Source organism: Crocuta crocuta, unplaced genomic scaffold, assembly GCF_008692635.1.
Source record: "Crocuta crocuta isolate KB4526 unplaced genomic scaffold, BGI_CrCroc_1.0 scaffold186, whole genome shotgun sequence".
Lineage (NCBI taxonomy): Eukaryota > Metazoa > Chordata > Mammalia > Carnivora > Hyaenidae > Crocuta > Crocuta crocuta.
This window is the reverse complement of record NW_027551569.1, coordinates 10,071,735-10,090,402: the sequence shown is the minus strand read 5'-3', so window position 1 is coordinate 10,090,402 and position 18,668 is coordinate 10,071,735. Positions and strand designations below refer to the sequence as shown.

The 18,668-nt window shown below is 40.0% G+C and overlaps 1 protein-coding gene across 1 annotated transcript in view; it reads left to right on the top strand.

The window, feature by feature from the left end:
* PCNX1 (pecanex 1) overlaps nucleotides 1-16,106 on the top strand; it is a 168,988-nt gene extending 152,882 nt beyond the window's left edge. The window contains exons 31-39 of the mRNA XM_077750650.1: nucleotides 878-1,108; nucleotides 1,759-1,859; nucleotides 2,639-2,789; nucleotides 8,107-8,337; nucleotides 9,400-9,674; nucleotides 11,296-11,501; nucleotides 13,772-14,214; nucleotides 14,623-14,763; nucleotides 15,757-16,106. Of these exons, the coding sequence (XP_077606776.1) occupies nucleotides 878-1,108; nucleotides 1,759-1,859; nucleotides 2,639-2,789; nucleotides 8,107-8,337; nucleotides 9,400-9,674; nucleotides 11,296-11,501; nucleotides 13,772-14,214; nucleotides 14,623-14,763; nucleotides 15,757-15,897 (1,920 nt within the window). The 3' untranslated portion in view covers nucleotides 15,898-16,106. The remainder of the gene's footprint in view (nucleotides 1-877; nucleotides 1,109-1,758; nucleotides 1,860-2,638; nucleotides 2,790-8,106; nucleotides 8,338-9,399; nucleotides 9,675-11,295; nucleotides 11,502-13,771; nucleotides 14,215-14,622; nucleotides 14,764-15,756) is intronic.
* The last annotated feature ends 2,562 nt before the right edge of the window (nucleotides 16,107-18,668 follow it).

The window sequence follows — 18,668 nt, the reverse complement described above, 5'->3', positions numbered from 1 at the left end:
GTCCAGAAGCACCAAGGCACGAGCTTCCAGTTGTCTTCTCCCAGCACAGTTGTGGGTATAATGTCCCCATCTCTCCCAGCAGCAGCATGTGCCGGTATTCACCGTGTTGTCAGCCCAGGAAGCTTGCCTCAGCCTGGGTACATGGAGTTTTTATTGGAGCGCGGTCACTTAGACGTGGCTGACCACCCACATGGCCAGCCTGAGTTTCCAGCTCCTCCAGGGGTCATGGCTCTAAGCCCCAAGTGAACAAAGCGCCTTAAGCAGCCAAGGCATTCCAAGGGAGTAGGAGTTATTTCCCAGGACCCAAGGGCAGATACCAAACCTCTCTTTGGGCCAGGTTAGTTCTTTACCACATAGGTATTCTGGTTTTGCTAAAGATTTTACACGATTACAGCACAGCTGTGATTTGCTGGGCTGCAGACAAAACCAGTATTTTCAAGAGGGAAATGTGTGCTAAATTTTAGTGACCCATATCTGGATTTTCTGTATCTGTGTTACTTCCTCTGTGTATCACCTTAGTTGTACTGATTGGGATGAATGTTAAGTCTTATATTTAATGTTTGGTTAAGCCCAACCTCAGGGAGATTTTGCATTTTTTATGTGCGTCTGCATGTGTATATTTTCTATTTCTGATTCTAAATAGATACATTTCTATTACCTTACTATTGGTTATATTTCTATAACTTGAATCACTAACTCTAAAATCAATGAGTTATTTTCAACTTGCCTTGCTGAATTTATGGTTGTGATTTTTAAAGTATTAAATTAACTGCTCATCCAGAAAGGCTTGAGGTACAGCATTCCTACAACGTATTCTTACACTATTAACTCAAATTATAATTTAACCTGGATATTTTTTGTATCTTTTCCCCATTAGGGTATCATTTATTATGTTACAACTTCTTCTAAACTGGAGGAGTGGCTAGCTAATGAGACAATGCAGGAAGGACTACGTTTGTGTGCAGATCGAAATTATGTTGATGTAGACCCAACATTTAATCCAAACATTGATGAAGACTATGACCATCGACTAGCTGGCATATCCAGGGAAAGTTTCTGTGTGATTTACCTCAACTGGATAGAGTATTGCTCTTCCCGAAGAGCAAAGGTAGAGGTTATTTATGTCATTTACAACCGTTCGAGTCTATTTTTTCAGAGATGGAAAGAGTATCCCTGTTTGTTATTATGAGGTCAGTTTTTCCAGATCTTCCTCTTGCTGATCATCTGGGTAAGAGAATCAATCTGCAGTTGTTAAAATAACAACAACAACAACAAAACTGAGAGGTTGAGGGGAACCAATATTCTACAGATAGCAATTTGATTTTCTTTACTATAGTTATAGTCCCTAGGAGACTAATACAGTTGTCACTAATAGCCTGCTTGTCAGGATGTGTCCAGAAATAACTAATTAATAGATAAAATATTGTATTTTCAGGAGAGGATGTTATCAGTAATGGTGTATACCAGTAAATACTTTGAGATGTTTTGCTAAGATCCTTATACTTTATAAAACAGCCAGTTTTTCAAAGCATGTTCTATTATAAAGTATTCGATTTTACTTAAAGGTTTCAAAGAGCCTCCTCACACATACTGATACTTCATCTGATACTGATTTGTTAAGTTTCTTCTCGTTAGAACTATTTGAAGACATAGAAATTGTATGCCAGTTGAGTTCTTCATCCTTTCTGATCTATTAAATACCTTCTGATTTGTTAAATACCTTTATGCCTTTCTGATAAAGTTCTTTGTTTTTCAAAGCCACTGGATGTAGACAAAGATTCATCCCTGGTGACCCTTTGTTATGGACTCTGTGTTCTGGGGCGGAGAGCTTTGGGGACCGCATCCCACCATATGTCCAGGTAAGGAAGGCATTTCTGTTTTCAGGAAGAGAGTAGGGGAAGCTGTATACCATAAATCTGAAAAATCTGAAGTAGCTTTTCAGGGAAACATTCTATGCTAATTTATTGCAAAAGTCTCTTCTGATACTTTCTTTATAGACCTTTTGCTGAACAGAGTTGAGTTCTCTCAAGTGTTTAATAGCTGGCTTTTAAAATTCACCCATGTGGGTAACTACTGGTAATAAGAACTTAATGGAGTTAAAACATTTTTAATAATAATCACCCATAAAGTTTGATTGGTCTCCCCCTGTTTTATATCTGTTTTTCTAATGATTTGCCTCTTTTTATTTTTCCATAGTTCTGTGTAGTTTTTGTCCAAAGCATTTATGCATTTAATATGGTTAATATAGCTCATTAGATTTAGGGAGCATAAATATAAACTGAATTTCTTGACATACACATCTTAATGAATTAGAGTTAAGAAATATTACATATTTTAGATTTCTTTTGTGATTACTACAGGTTTTCCAGTAGGCTCTCCTTAAGGTTTTGTAGCTTATATATTCTTTGTTGTTGATTTTCATGGACTCGCTGTTACAGTGGCTCATAAACGAGGGTCCCAGCTCAGACAGGCTCAGTCCCTTGTGAATTTGACTGAGGGGTTCTGGCATTAGTACAGTCTTTGGGATCTGTATTTGCAAAACACTCCCAGATGATTCTGGTGCACAACCACATGTAAGAATCAGAGTAATGGAAGATCTTTGTCAAAATATGTAAACTTTTATCTCCAATCCTAACAGTAATTTAGAGTCATTCCTCTATGGATTGCATGCCCTATTTAAGGGAGATTTCCGTATTTCTTCAATTCGAGATGAATGGATCTTTGCTGACATGGAATTACTGAGGAAAGTAGTAGTCCCGGGGATCCGCATGTCCATTAAACTTCATCAGGTAAGAAGGGGAGAACTGTAATGTATTACCGGGGTTTAATGGTGCCTCTTCACTTCCAATTATGTTTCTTAGGAACTTTTCGGGAAATAGTTCGATTTGAAAAACAGAAAAACATGACTTATGGCAAGATATTAAATCTTAGAAGCCTGAAATATGTTTCTAAGAGTAAATTTGAATATTGACATTAGAGAGTGAATGCTCTGGGCATAAACTTGAGGAAAACTGTAAGCAGTGACAAACTGGAAATAAAGTCCCTCACCCTTAGTATTCTTGTTTTGACCTCACATTTCACATGTGATTCAAGCCTCTTCTGCAGCTGAATGTTAGCCACTTCCAGTGCAATGTAGTTGCATCTCGGGGGAGTGGTAAGTGCTGCTTTTACTGAACTATGTGTTTCATGTAGCATGTTATATAGAGTGGTAGATGGTCAGGACAGATTTAGCCTTAGTTAAACAATCCTAGTAGGGTAATAAAAATTAAAATGTAGCTGAAAAGTACATTTCCAAAGCTCTGGATCATTTCCCGATTAAGTACTGCTACTTGCTGCTCTAATCATTCCACTTGAAAATAGTCCTCAGATCTGATGACAGAGCTACCTGATAAGCCTCATTAAAATGCATCTTCTCTACTCAAATCTGTTTGAATATTTTTTCCCCAAATAAAGGTGAATTAGTACTCTTCAAGTGATTTTACTATAATCTAAACTGTTGGAATAAAGTCAATGTCCCATATTTTTTAGGAGATTAGTGATCAGGGATATGTTATTTGCAAGTCTCTGTGGAAAATGGAATACTATTTTGAGGATCATGGAGAAAATATACATTTGGGAACAAAGAGTTGTCCATCTTCAGACTAGCTTTATAGTTTTGAGACAATTTAGTGTGTTGAAAAGAAAAAAATAATAACTTTAGATTAAAATGTTTTTAAAACTGCAGAATTTCCTCAAAGGCACTGATTAATATCTGCTATGTGAGAAATACTCTCTTTTATATAACATGTTTATCTAACAACTCCAGAGAGAGATCTTAGTTAATTCTAAATGTTACGATAGGTATTTGATCGCCATCTGTCACAGAAGAAACTGAGGCACAGGGTATCTGTATTTTCTGATACCGTTGGTCTTTGCCTCCGTCTCTCCCTTCCCTACAGGTCCCCTTCCCTGTTGCTGCCAGGCCCGTTTCCTCACATGTCCCTTTGGCTGTGGCATTATTGCCTGCAACGGTGTTTCTCTACCTTACATGACGGCCCAACACACTTGGGTACAGCTCACTCTCATTAGTTGTGGCTGACAGTAACAGTGACAAACAGTGGGGGAGAGGGGTTGGAATCGGGATCCCAGGAGCCATGGAACGCTGGAGGGAGGGAAGGTAGAGAACAGAAACGTCCCTGGAGAAATTCCATAATTCTGACACACCTTTGAGAAGGGTGAGATGGACCTGTTCAGTAGTAAGAAACAACCAGCTATTGAGCATCATTTTGAGCTAGAATTTGGGTTGCCCATGAGGGACTCTCAGGCCAAGAAGAGATAGATCTATAAATAGGTACTGGTAATCTCCAAAGTTTGTATGTTATATACTCCTGAAAACCCACAAAAACGAACAATGATGGGCTTATATATTAAAGGAGAGAGATGCATACACATTCCACAGAACCCAGAAATCCCCCTCCAAACAATTACCTCAGAAAATGAAAGTTTATATCTATACAAAGAACACATATGTGCATAGCAGTCTTACTATAATTGCCTCAAACTGGAAACAACCCAACCGTCCATCAACAGACGAACAAATTATGGTATATCTACCTGATGGAATATTACTTAGCAATAAAAAGTAATGAACTACTGTTGGACTCCACAACATGAATGAATCTCAAACATTATGCAGAGTAGAAGCAGGACATAAAAAGAGTACACATTGTATGATTTTATTTTTACAAAATCTAAAGTCAAGCTAGTCTCTAGCCACAGAGAGCAGATCAGTGGTCCCTTGGGATGTGGAGATTGATTGAATGCCGGAAGACAGGAAGGAGTGCTTGGGGATGATGGAAATGATGGTGAAGTCTTATATCCAGATTGTAGCAGTGATTACATGGGTGTGCACCTTTGTTACAGTGCAGCTAACTGCACACTTATAATGGTATAATTCATTATATGTAACTTATACCTCAAGCTTAAAAAAAAGTCTTTTTCCCAGAAAGATAGAAATATAAAATTTCTCTTAACCCTTGCCTCTCAGACAATCTTTGCTAATGTGTGCTTAGTACTTTATAGGTGTTTTTAATTTTTGCTTTTTTCCTCTTCAGTTTTTTTGATTTTTTAAATTCTCCAATCTGATGTATTATGTTTTTCCTTTATAAATTAACACTGTTATAATCTGTGTAATATTTATAACTGTACAGTGTGGCACAGCATGTTAGTGCTCTCATCTGCATGCTGTCCCCACAACCCAGAAGATTTTTTTTTTTTAGAAGATTTTTTTTTTTTTAATGAACTGGGGGGAAGCCCTATTTATTTATTTTATTTTTGAGAGAGAGACAGAGAGACAGAATGTGAGTGGGGGAGGGGCAGAGAGTGAGAGGGAGGTACAGATTCTGAAACAGGCTCCAGGCTCTGAACTGTCAGCACAGAGCCTGACCTGGGGCTTGAACTCACAAACCATGAGATCACCACCTGAGCTGAAGTCAGATGACTGAGCCACCCAGGTGCCCTAACCGAGAAAATTATTTTTATCCCAGTTTGGTAGACAAAGACTCAGAAAAATTAAGCAAATTGCCTTTTTCATGTGTTCTCTTGTTCATGTGTTTTCTTGTTCTCTATTTAATCATTTTGTAAAACACTTTACCTCCTCATTTGTTTTACCATTTTCATTAGTCTTAAGGTCCAGTTTGATTTATAAGTGACATGATGAAAATTTAGAGTCTGTGATTGAGGACAGAGATTTTGTTTTGTTTTGAGGGAGAGAGAGTGCGTGTGTGAGAGAAAGTTGGGGAGGAGCAGAGGGAGAGGGAGAAAGGATCTTAAGCAGGCTCCATGCTCAGCAGAGAACCTGACATGGGGCTCAGTCTCACAACCCTGAGATTATGACCTGGGCCGAAATCAAGAGTCGCATATGCTCAACTGACCAAGCCATTCAGGCACCCTGTATATCTTATTAGTCTTTATATCATTATCGCTTAGTGCAGTGCTTGGTGGCCAATGAATGTTATGAATCAGTTTCATTATTTTAAAAAAATCTGTCTTGTACATTGGCTTTTAACTTTTCAAGTGTATTTTATTTAAGTTGTTTAATGTTTATTTATTTTTGAGAGAGAGAGACAGAGTGTGAGCAGAGGAGGGACAGAGAAAGAATGAGATACAGAATCTGAAGCAAGCTCCAGGCTCTGAGCTGTCCTCACTGAGCTCGACGCAGGGCTCCAACTCAGGAACCTCGAGATCATGACCTGAGCTGAAGTCGGACACCCAGACACCCCTTCAATTGTATTTTGAAAATGTCTTTGAAAACTTTTGCCAGTACTGGGAACATTTTCTTTTTTGATTTGAAACGTAATGAAGAAGATCACCCTAGAGTACCTTCCCATCACCCCTACACCATTGTACAGCCCTTCCAAGAAGCAGTCACTGCCAGTAATTTGATGTATATCTTTTCTGATTTCCTTGAGTTCACAGACATTTCCATCTATACGTACAAATATTTTCCTTTTTAAAAATATAATTGTGCTACATAAAATGATCTGTAGCACATTCTTTTCCCCCCTATTTAATATAACATAGATGGAGTACCTGGGTGGCTCACTTGGTTACATGTCCAACTCTTGATTTTGGCTCAGGTCATGATCTCAGAGTTCGTGAAATCGAGCCCCGTGTTGGGCTTTGTGCGGACATCAAGGAGCCTGCTGACGATTCTCTCTCTCCCTCTCCCTCTCTGCCCCTCCCCTGCTCACGTGCACATGTGTGCATGCTCTTTCTTTCTCTCTCAAAATAAATAAACTTTAAAAATATGTGTAACGTGGATAGTCAGCATGTGAGATAGGCACCTCACATTTTTAATGGCCCTGTAGTATTTCAGGGTATGATTTTTAACTACGGTTTTATTCAGCAGTTTCCCTATTGATGGACATTCTGCTTGTCTCAAATACTTTGCCTCCAAAATAGTATTCAGCCGTCTTAAACCCAATTAAAAGAAATAGTTGAACAAGATTAAACATACTCCATGTTGGCATGCCTAATATTTTCCAACTTTGTCCATTTTATTAAGAGTATAATTATTGCCTATGTCTGCACTTTTATTTTCCATTCAACACTACTGTACAAAGATAGGGTTCCTTCCCTAAAGGAACTGTTTGCTAAAAGAGAGTGCGTCATTTGATATCTGTTTATCCGGTGGTATAGGAAAGCGAGCTTAGTATTTAAAAGAAAGGTCAGGAGGGTTGGTGTCCAGATGTATTGTCAATTTGTAAATGCTAGCTTAGGCCACATTCTCTAGAAGCAGTTAGAGTCCAGGGTTCCTGTGCAAGAGATGGACAGGGTGCCCTCCGGGGATTTGTAAGGAAGGGAGAGAAGCAAGGAAGAAGCTAAACAAAACTGTATTTCAGCTGAATTCTAGCTCCTGCTGAATTCTAGTTCCTGTTGAATTCTAGAGTGAGTTCTGGAGTGTCAGCAACCAAGAGTTACATTAGAGGGAACTTCTGTGTACATTAGAGTTATTGTAAGAGGGAACTTTTATGTAGCTTAGCCTTTCTTAACTGATACCAGTGAGACAGTTCCTTAACAGAAGTAATTATGTGTGAGTGAAGACGTGTAAAACCCAACTTGAATGAGAAAAAGAAAATACATAAAAATGGGAAAAGTATTTATTTATTTAAAACTTCGAGGATAGGGTTGGATTGAAGAATTTACAAAAATAGTATGGCAGTAATGAGCTTATCCCTAACCTGATTAAATTTAAGAATCTCTAATTTATCTCTAAAAATAAGTATAGATATAAAATATTCATGTTAAACCAGTTTTTAAGCGTTTTCATTTAATAACTGAGTAGTAACTATAGACGCTCTGCCTTAACTTTGTAAGTCCTTCACTTCCTATAAAACGTATTTTGGGGGCGCCTGATTTGCTCTGTCAGTTAAGCATCCGACTTCATCTTGGGTCATAATCTCGTGGTTCATGGGTTCGAGCCCCACGTGGGGCTCTGTGCCGAGTGTGGAGTCTGCCTGGGATTCTCTGTCTCCCTCTCTCTGGCCCTCCCCTGTCAGTGCTCTGCCTGTCTCTCTCAAAACAAATAAACTTTTTAAAAAACACATTTTTTATTCCTCTGTTTAGGATCATTTCACTTCTCCAGATGAGTATGATGACCCTACTGTGCTCTATGAAGCCATTGTGTCTCACGAGAAGAACCTCGTAATAGCCCATGAAGGGGACCCTGCATGGCGGAGCGCAGTGCTTGCCAGTTCTCCCTCCCTGCTTGCTCTGCGGCATGTCATGGATGACGGCACCAATGAGTATAAGATCATCATGCTGAATAGACGCTACCTGAGCTTCAGAGTCATCAAGGTAAGTTTTTGAGGCATTTATTTGTGTCTGGAAAAAAAAGGAACTTCTGTAACATTGTCATAACTTTATTTTATTTTTCTTAATGTTTTTTAATATTTTTATTTATTTCTGAGAAAGAGAGATAGCATGAGTAGGGGAGGGTCAGAGAGAGAGGGAGATACAGAATCTAAACCAGGCTCCAGGCTCTGAGCTGGCAGTCAGCACAGAGCCCGATGTGGGGCTCGAACCCATGAACTGTGAGATCATGACCTGAGCCAAAGTCGGATGCTTAACCGACTGAGCCACCCAGGTGCCCCAATCTTGTCATAACTTTAAAAAGTCATGAAACTCTTTTTATAGACAAAACATGACCATACTACATTAACATTGTTTATGAGCACTTGATTTATTTTAATGTAATTTATTCTGCCCTCTGAAATTTTCTCAAGCATGATACAGTCTTAAAATCTTTGCTTATTTTCTGTTTGTGGCTGTCTTTTATCTATTACATAGGCTGTCCGAGCAGCCTGTCGTCTTAGAATTTCAGTACCACGTTGCCAATCTGATTACTAGGTTGCAAAATAATACCATAGCTTGTAGTTTTTGTTGTTTGGGGTTTTTTTTTTTTTTTTTTTTTTGGCCTTTTAAAACATGTCATGGTTTTAGGAGGCTTGATTTCAGAAATTTTAATAGTTTATAACGAGTTACTTTTTATTGATTTCATTTCATCGATCTGCAAAGTCACAAACATCCTTTTAACTCTGAATATCTGTTACTGCTCATTTCTATCAAAAACATCTATTACCCCGATTACAAAATGCAGTGCTTTATCAAGTTGGTAAACTCGGTATTTTTATAAGGCTGACCAGCGAGAAGAGTTCTGTGGGTGCTTAGTATTTAACAGCCTGTGAGAGACAATGGAAAATTGAAGAGCTCCTATTCAAATGTGACCTACTTGTATTTCTTGCTTTTCACCGTTACCGTATGTCTTTGTCTTTTGTATCCTTCCCATTTATACTCTTCTGTTTATATGAGTTTCACTCTTGGCCCCTTAACCTAATTCCCATGTGCTCTGGTTTTCAGGTTAATAAGGAATGTGTCCGAGGTCTCTGGGCAGGGCAACAGCAAGAGCTTGTGTTTCTACGTAACCGTAATCCAGAGAGAGGGAGCATCCAGAATGCAAAACAAGCTCTGAGAAACATGATAAACTCATCTTGTGATCAACCTATTGGCTACCCAATCTTTGTCTCCCCTCTGACAACTTCTTACTCCGACAGCCACGAACAGCTTAAAGAAATCCTTGGGGGACCTATCAGCTTGGGCAATATCAGAAACTTCATAGTGTCCACCTGGCACAGGTGAGCTCTGGGGTTGCACAGTTCAGTGATGGAGGATCCTGACCCTCTTCTTCCAGGCGGTTTGCATGAGCATCACCTGGAAAGCTTATAGGAAAAATACAGATGCCATGACACAATATAAGCCTGCTATATCAGGAACTTTGGGAAGGAAGAGTCTGTTTCAAACTCTTATTCGATAAATCCACTGTACAACCCTGGTTAAGAACCACTGCTCTAGCGGCGGCTGGGCGGCTTAGTCGGTTGAATGTCTGACTCCTGATTTCAGCTCAGGTCATGATCTCCTGGTTCGTGGGATTGAGCCCTGTGTCAGGCTCTGTGCCTGCTTGGGACTCTCCTTGGCTCTCTGCTCTTTCTCTGCTTGCGCTCATTCGCTCTCACTCTCTCTCTCAAAATAAATAAACTTATAAAAAAAATAAAACACTGCTCCAGCACTTGATAGAATCTTGAATAGTCCCCTTTTCTTTAGCTTTTCTTCCTCTATATTGCAGCGAAGTGCCACTGTTAGGATGTGTGGGCCAACAAACGGCATATTAGAGAAAAACTTAAGAAACCCGAACAAGTTGATTACCTTGTTTTATCCCATTCTAGCAGTAGGGGGCGCACACTGTACTTGCTGAAACTCCCGGCTGTGTGATGCGGAGATATTTACTGGCCATTTTAACAATCCAGTCATCACTCAGATCTCAAATCTGTGGTGTCCTCAAGTGTGCACATGAATTTTTTCTCTTCCTTTGTCTAGTAAATTATGGTATTTGGTATAGGAACATCATAGTTTGGTGGATGGTGAAGAAAAGTCACAGTATCTTCAATTTCTTACAAGGTTTTGCTCAGATCCTGAAATAACAGAACTTAAAAAATAGGATGTGGAATTAGGGTAGCAAACTCTCAAATAGACATTTTCTCCTAGGCATACTCAGGAAAAAAAAAAAAGTTTCACCATTTTAACATAAGAAAGAACGTGAACCAGAGCGGCACTAGAAGAAATTTCTTTTAAAAAATTATCCTTTGTGCTGGAATTGCCTTAAAGGGGTTGCAGTCTCTTCCCCCGAGAGAACTGGTATAGAGATTAGGGCGCCCACCTGCCCTGGTTTGCCCAGGACTGAGAGGTCTCCTGGGAAGCAGGACTTTTCAGTGCCAGGCGGAGACAGCTGTAGGCTATCCATCATAGCTGGTCACCCCACATTCAAGAGGGGGGAGCAGTGATTACAGCAGCACTCTTCCAAGTGTGCTACAGCAGAAAGTTAGGTTTTCAGGGGTGCACACTTGAGAGGCACTGAACAGACACTGCCCAGAATTCTGTTTCCGATCCTAATGGTACAGTTTTGCTGCGTGCCATTTATTATGGTTGAGGAAAGATGGCGAAGTCAGAAAAGATGATAGAGCATATAAAAGTGAAGGTAGATGGGAAGAATTGAGGCAGTGAGTATAACGGGGATGGTTCTTAGGCTGTCCTTTGAAAACATACCTGACTCTTTTTTGTTTCTCAGATTGACTGCACTGTAAAGACTTTGAAAGGTGAACGTTAGTAGCATTAAGCATTCAGAATAACTATAAATAGAATAAAACCCCGATCCTGAGGTGACTATGGGATACTGCTGCTTACTTTGGTGTTTGTTCCTAGGTTAAGGAAAGGGTGTGGGGCTGGCTGTAACAGTGGTGGCAATATTGAAGATTCCGACACCGGAGGTGGAATTTCCTGCACTAGTAACAATGCAACAAGTGCCAATGACCCCCATAGCAATGTGTCCCAGGGAAGCACTGCCAATCCAGGGCAAGGGTCGGGAGCAGGCCTCCATCCACCTGTCACATCTTATCCTCCAACACTAGGTAATGTGAAAACATGCTCATGTGTCTGCATCAGCCTCTTAGCTGTGGGGCTCAGTTAGTATGCATATCTAAAGAGAAGTCTAGATTACCTACTTGGAAATATGTAAAGATACTTTGATTCCTGGTTGGACATTCTCCTATTTATATTTATCACTTTATATTTTATATATGTTTGGATATATATAATTTAAAATATCATTTCTTTGAAAGTAACATTTTTAAAGGCTAATAATAACTTCTCTTTCATTGGACAGTGATTTGGTTTCTTCTGAATGTTATAAATAAACTTTGTGACTGCTACCTTCTTGGGCTAGAGACTTTAGAAACACATTCACTAAATCAAAGTTTATGAGAATATTTAAGATTCATGACACATAAGGCCAAAAATCTTTCCAGGAAGGTTTCGTTTTTGTTTTTGTTTTTTAACCAGTTGGTACTCTCACCCATCATACAAAGGGATGGCCATCCTGTAAACTTTCACCAGGAGAGTTACCAGTTCCTACCTCTGTTCCCTGCTTGCTCGTTGTTTTAATTTACATTGCTCTAATACCTAAGGTTGAGAGGTTTTAAATTGAGTTTATCACCTGTTTCTCTCTTTTAAATACCTATTAAACCTCTTGCCCATTTTTCTATTTGGTCTTTTTCTTATTTTATTTGTATATTCTCTATTCAGTTTCTTTGTCAGTTTTCTGTACTATAGATGTCTTTTCCCATTCTATCCCTCGGCTTTCAATTCTCTCTGCGAAGAGTGGCTTCTCTTCTTCAGATATATATTAAAAAAATATATATATATTAAAAAAAAATTTTTTTTAAGTTTATCTGTTTTGAGAGACAGAGAGAGAGAATCCCAGGCAGGCTCCATGCTGTCAGCGCCAAGCCCGATTCAGGGATCAAACTCACAAACCGTGAGATCATGACCTGACCCGAAACCNAGTTTTAGTGTAGAGGAGTTTACTGATCTTTTCCTTTAAGATTAGTATTTTTTGTATCCTACTTAGAAAATTTTTCCTATCCCAAGGCCATGATGGTAATTTTTTTTTCTACTAACTTACCTTTTACGTGAGATCTACAAGCCACCTGGTATGCAGTAGGAATCAGATTTGATCTGTTTTCATACGCTGGTTGGTTGAATCAGTCCTGTCTTTTCCCCCCACTGCTTCACATGAATGAAGTCTTAAGACACTTACTTAAGTTAAAAAAAAAATCTAATAGTATTGGAATTAAGACTAAATAGATATATTATCAACATTTTGTAATTTCTTTTTAAACTTCTGAGTGAAAATCTAAAACTTTCAGTGTGCTTTTTCACATGCTCCTACCTTGATCAGCTCTTTTTATTTTCAGATAAAAAGTACACAGAGCAATTTTTTCATTAGCGCTAAAACTTACTTTCTGATTCTCACATTACTGCTATGAGTCAGGAAAAAGACAAACCTAAGCAATCATATCAAGCCCTTTGAAAAAGGACATGAAAGAGCATGCTGTTGAGCATCACTGATAATCCATGTGTAGTGGTGATCCCGTAACGGGTACAACGGCTGCAGTGTGGCGTCACCATCACTGTAGACGGTGCAGTTTGTCATTGGCATGGATTGAAAGGACACTAACCCTGTACTTTGAGAACTAGGAGTTATGGATCTTGCCACGTAGTCAGTCCTCAATAAATATTTCTCATGGTCTCATTCCATGAGATACTTCATTTCTGAAGTAGTGAAGAGTTATTCTTGTTGTTCTAAAATACTTCTGAGAAAGGTATTTTAGGGTTTATCCCAGCATTAAATCCAGATACTTGCTGAAGTTATTTGTGTCTGTATTTTGCCCAAGAATTTAATTTTTAAAAAGCTTTAGCAAATTGAGACGCCGGAGTGGCTCTGTCAGTTGAGTGACCAATTCTTGATCTTGGCACAGGTCATGATATTACGGTTCATGATCTGCGCTGACAGTGCAGCCCTTGTTAGGGATTCCCTCTCTCTCTCCCTCTCTTCCTGCCCCTCCCCTGTTCTCTCTCAAAATAAATAAACTTTTTTTAAAAAAATGTCAAAAGCTTTAGCAAATTAAAATTATCAAAACCATACAAGAAGATTGGTCTCAGTTATTTATTTCTTTTTGATAACTTAAAAAGCTTTAGGTATAAATGTTAAATTCAGTAAATTCACCAAGTCATTGCTTAAGGGAAAAAGATTTAGAAACTCAAAAAAACAAAACAAAAAGAACAAAACCGTGTTGAATCACGCCGTCTAGAATAAGTGCCGTTGTTTCTTCCTCGCTAGGCACTAGCCACAGCTCCCACTCTGTCCAGTCAAGCCTGGTCAGACAGTCCCCTGCTCGGGCCTCGGGGGCCAGCCAGTCGTCGTACTGCTACAGCAGCCGCCACTCGTCTCTCCGGATGCCCGCCACGGGGTTCGTGCCCTGCCGGCGCTCGTCCACCAGTCAGATATCGCTCCGAAACCTGCCGTCCTCCATCCAGTCCCGCCTGTCCATGGTGAACCAGATGGAGCCGCCCAGTCAGGGCGGCCTGGGCTGTGCGCAGCACGGCCTCCCTTCTTCCAGCAGCTCCAGCCAGAGCATCCCGGCCTGCAAGCATCACGCCCTGGTGGGCTTTCTCGGGACCGAGGGAGGCCAGAGCAGCGCCGCCGACGCCCAGCCGGGCAGCACCTTAAGTCCTGCCAGCAATTCACACGCCAGAAGGGGTGAAGTGATTTACAGAGTCCAAGTGAGTAAGCCCACGGTTCTGGCGCTGTCTCTCCCGTTTGTGTTCATTTCTCGTTTGTCAAGTGAAGGATACTGGTGAAAAGACACCTCATGGTACTTATTATGAAGACTAGGACGTTTTTGACTGTTGAAGAAAGTTTCTGCCAGAGCAAAACCTGGAAGCAAGTAGTTTTTCAATGGTGATTTGTGTTCCGCACTCAGCTATTGTCCTGTGGCCCTGGCAGTAAGGTCTGCCTGTAGGCTAACGGGACTTCAGGAGGTGGTCCTTTAGATTGTTTTTTGGCCAGTTATAGGCCCCAGAGAACTTGAGACTCGAGAGTCTGTGAGAGAGATCTTATTTGAGATTATATAATCTGTCATTATAAAAAAAAATTGAATTGGAAATGACCCATATTTATTTACAATGTAGATCGTGGATCCCAGTCAAATTCTGGATGCGATCAACCTATCAAAAAGGAAAGAGCTGCAGTGGCCTGATGAGGGTATTCGGTTAAAAGCTGGAAGAAACAGCTGGAAAGACTGGAGTCCTCAGGAGGGCATGGAAGGCCATGTAAGTTCTCTTATGAAGCCGACGCGGGCTCTCCCTTTTTTTTGTGGCCTGACTTGTACACACATTTTTAGCTACTTGGTGCCCCATGCTGTTTTAAATGCATCTTTTGCTTAATTATCAAACAGAATTACTATCTCTGATTTTTTTGTTTTTGTTTTTGTTTTTACAAATAGTTTATTGTCAAATTAGTTTCCACATAACACTCAGTGCTCATCCCCACAAGTGTCCTCCTCCATGCCCATCCCCCCTCCCCCCCACATCCATCAGTCCTCAGTTTTTGTCAGCATTCAAGAGTCTCTCATGGTTTGCCTCTCTCCCTTTCCCCCACCATTTCCGCCCTTCTTCTCCCCCTTGGTCCTCTGTTAAGTTCCTCCTAATCCTCCTATACGTGCACACATATGATATTTGTCCTTCTCTGCCTGACTTATTTCGCTCAGCATAACACCCTCAAGGTCCATCCATGTGGCTACACATGGCCAGATTTCATTGTTTCTCATTGCCATGTAGTATTCCATGGTATAGATAAACCACATCTTCTTGATCCATTCATCTGTTGATGGACACTTAGGCTCTTTCCATGTTTTAGCTATTGTGGAGAGTGCTGCTATGAACATTGGGGTGCATGTGCTCCTATGCATCAGCACTCCTGTATCCCTTGGGTAAATTCCTAGCAGTGCTATTGCTGGGTCCTAGGGGAGTTCTATTGTTAGTTTCCTGAGGAACCTCCACACTGTTTTCCAGAGGGGCTGTACCAGTTTACATTCCCACCAACAGTGTAGGAGGGTGCCCGTTTCTCCACATCCTCGCCAGCATCTAGAGTTCTCTGATTTGCTCATTTTAGCCACTCTGACCGGCGTGAGGTGGTATCTCAGGGTGGTTTTGATTAGTATTTCCCTGATGAGGAGGGATGCTGTTACTATCTCTGATTTTAAGTGAAGTTTGTGAACATATTCAAGGTCTCTGCCACTGACTGACTTTGTTCTCCGTCGTTAGGTGCTTCACCGATGGGTGCCTTGCAGCAGAGATCCGGGTACTCGATCCCACATCGACAAGACAGTACTTCTGGTCCAGATTGATGACAAATATGTGACTGTAATTGAAACTGGGGTACTAGAACTCGGGGCTGAAGTGTGAGCCAGTGTTTTATAACTACATTTCTCTTCCCTCTCCATTCCAAGACGTTGGAAAAAGAGAGGAGAGCGCGGAAGATGCCTGCAGGTATTCCTTTGCTCCTGTACGGAGAGCCTTAGTGGGCTTGGCTCAGCGCCTCCCCCTCCCCCTCCACCCTGACTCCCGTCAACTGTCCCCATCCCCAAATAAAGCTGAAGTATTTTTTTAAGTTAGCTGCCGATAAAACATTTTGCATGAAGGATAAAGTTCTGTTAAATTACATCCTTAAAAGAAGTTTTTTCCTATGCATTGCCTATGCTTTAAATCAACAAACTCTTCATTTCTAAACTACGATCTCATATTTTTCTAATTTCTTTGCCAAAAATAATTGCCATGTTTTGTCATAGAACATGAAATCCATTTACCTTGATTTTTAAAAACAGACCAGTATAGAAACCTTCACTTTGACATTTAGCGGTGTGAAAGTTTAATGTACAGTGAAAGAGACTATGAACAGACATAGATTTATCTTATTCCTTGAGCGCTAAAAACTTTAATGAGAAAACTGCACTAATTTTTTACAACAATGCACTAAAGTCTGAGATTTCTCAGAACATTTATTTATATATAAAAATAAAATACCATTATTTAAATTGCCTTTGGGATTAACCCCTTCCCTTTCCTTAAACATACATAGCAGGAACTGTGCTGCTCAGTTTTTTGTTAGTAGCCTGTACTCCGTGCCAGTACAGCGGGTGTTTTCTCTAAAATGAACATTGAGTGTAGAGAGATGCATAGCGTCGTCGTTGGCCTTTCCTGGAGACAGCGGCCAGTGCGTTGGTCCCGGGCACACCACTGCCAGCTCCTGTGTCCACACGTCGGAGGCCCTCCAGCACCCGTGTGCCCCACTCCTCCACTCCTCTCCACCCGGGGCATGCCCTGCTGGGGCCAGTTCTGGGAAGAAAACACTTCTGTGTTTCAAAGAAGATGAGCATCCAGGAACTTAAAAAGAGGATCGATTGCTTTTCTATTCGGAGTCATTAGCTCTTGAAGTTACTCACATGCAGTTCGGTTAATCAAGTAAAAGTTTTTCAAACGAAATTATCCAAACGGTGCAGTTCTTGTTATGTCCCTCTTCAGTAGCCTCGCCTTTTATTTTGCTCCTCTCTTCTCTTTCTATTACTTGAATTTTATTTCCTGTAATTTATAGTGTGTAGGTATAATTTGAAATATTTATAACTGTGAAATTGACTTAATATGTTGTCTCATAACTTAAATTTTATTTTATTTTTTTTAAAAAAAATATGCGTGTATTCAGGGAACTATATAATTCAGATTTACAATTGGACTAGGTGGAAACTGCGGTTTAGATTTAATTTTCAACTTCCGGCATTTTTTAAGTCCTTCAGAAAACTTTCCCCCTTTGTGTGAAACTCCAAAGAAGACTATATATACATCTCCTGTGAGCATTTAGGAGCAGCCATCCTTCTACCCCACTGTAAATGGGAAGTGAAAAGAAGCAGGTGTGAAGTTAATTTTATTTGTATATTTTATTTAATCCGATACATCCAAAGTGTTACTATCTCACCATGTGGCACCAGCCACCTTCAGGGACTCACCAGCCACATGTGCCTGGTGGCTCCTGTGTTGAAGGCACAGGTGTAAAGAATCTTTTGATGAGGTGACAGGAGAGAGAAGCTGTTTCTGTACTAACTCCCTACTGTCGCTCTTACAGTATAGGGTAACACTTCCGTAGAAGGAAGGAAAACTAACATCTGATTACGTTTCTATTCCACAGTCTGTTTATCTTGCCCTTTTCCAATTTCCAATTTTCCTAGTTATTCAGGATCCATTGTGCCTCGTGCTGGTGTTTCCAGACTTCACGCTTTGCAAGATTTACTTTTTAAAAACATTTGTCAAGTGATTTACTGAACCTTTACACAAAGGTACCCTTTCTAAATTGACCAATTAAAATGTATTTTCCTGCTACTGTCGTTACTATTTGTATTTGCCACATTTTGGCAAATCTACAGTGTGTCATTAAGGTCCAGGCTTTTATATTTCTCTTCTGAAACCGAATATATGATCTATCTAACTGTCTATATTTATTTAAAATCGTCTCAAAGGAATTATGGTTCCCACTGCTTGTTCTCTTTTTGAAATGAACATGATCTTCTCCTGGTCATTACCTAGATGGGAAGATAAGTGGAGCCCTTTCACTCTTAAATGGAAGATAGCTCATTTTCCTACACAGAAAAAAAATCTGAGCTTAGGATGATTCAATCAGACAGGATAGAATTTTTTTTATTCCTAGGCCCCCACCCCCTAGCCCCAGTTGTTAAACACATTACACACTCTAAAATTGCAAGACCAGATTTTATATGGAACATATATATTGGGTCTTGATTTGGCATGTTAACTGTGGACATTCTTATCAAAACAAGTTGAATTTTGTTATCAGATAGCCCTTGAGGGAATTTATGAATAGAAATCCTGAAAGGAGCCCTGTTCTTATTTTTTAAGTCGAAAACTGATGGTCTTTTAAAAGTCAAAATACTTTTGTAATGATTATGGCAGAGGAAGCAGTGATAATTGAAGATTCATGTCTTAACAATTGGACCTAAATTATTATGTAGAAATATACATGGTTTCCTTAGGTAAATTGATCATACATGTCTTATTCTACCTTCCCCAGCTCCCCTTGGAGAATAGTGAACTGTTTATTTAGATTCCCTGCTTAACTGTCTTCATTAGCGTACAAGACTCCAGCATGCACACACTAGTGTCTTCAGTTC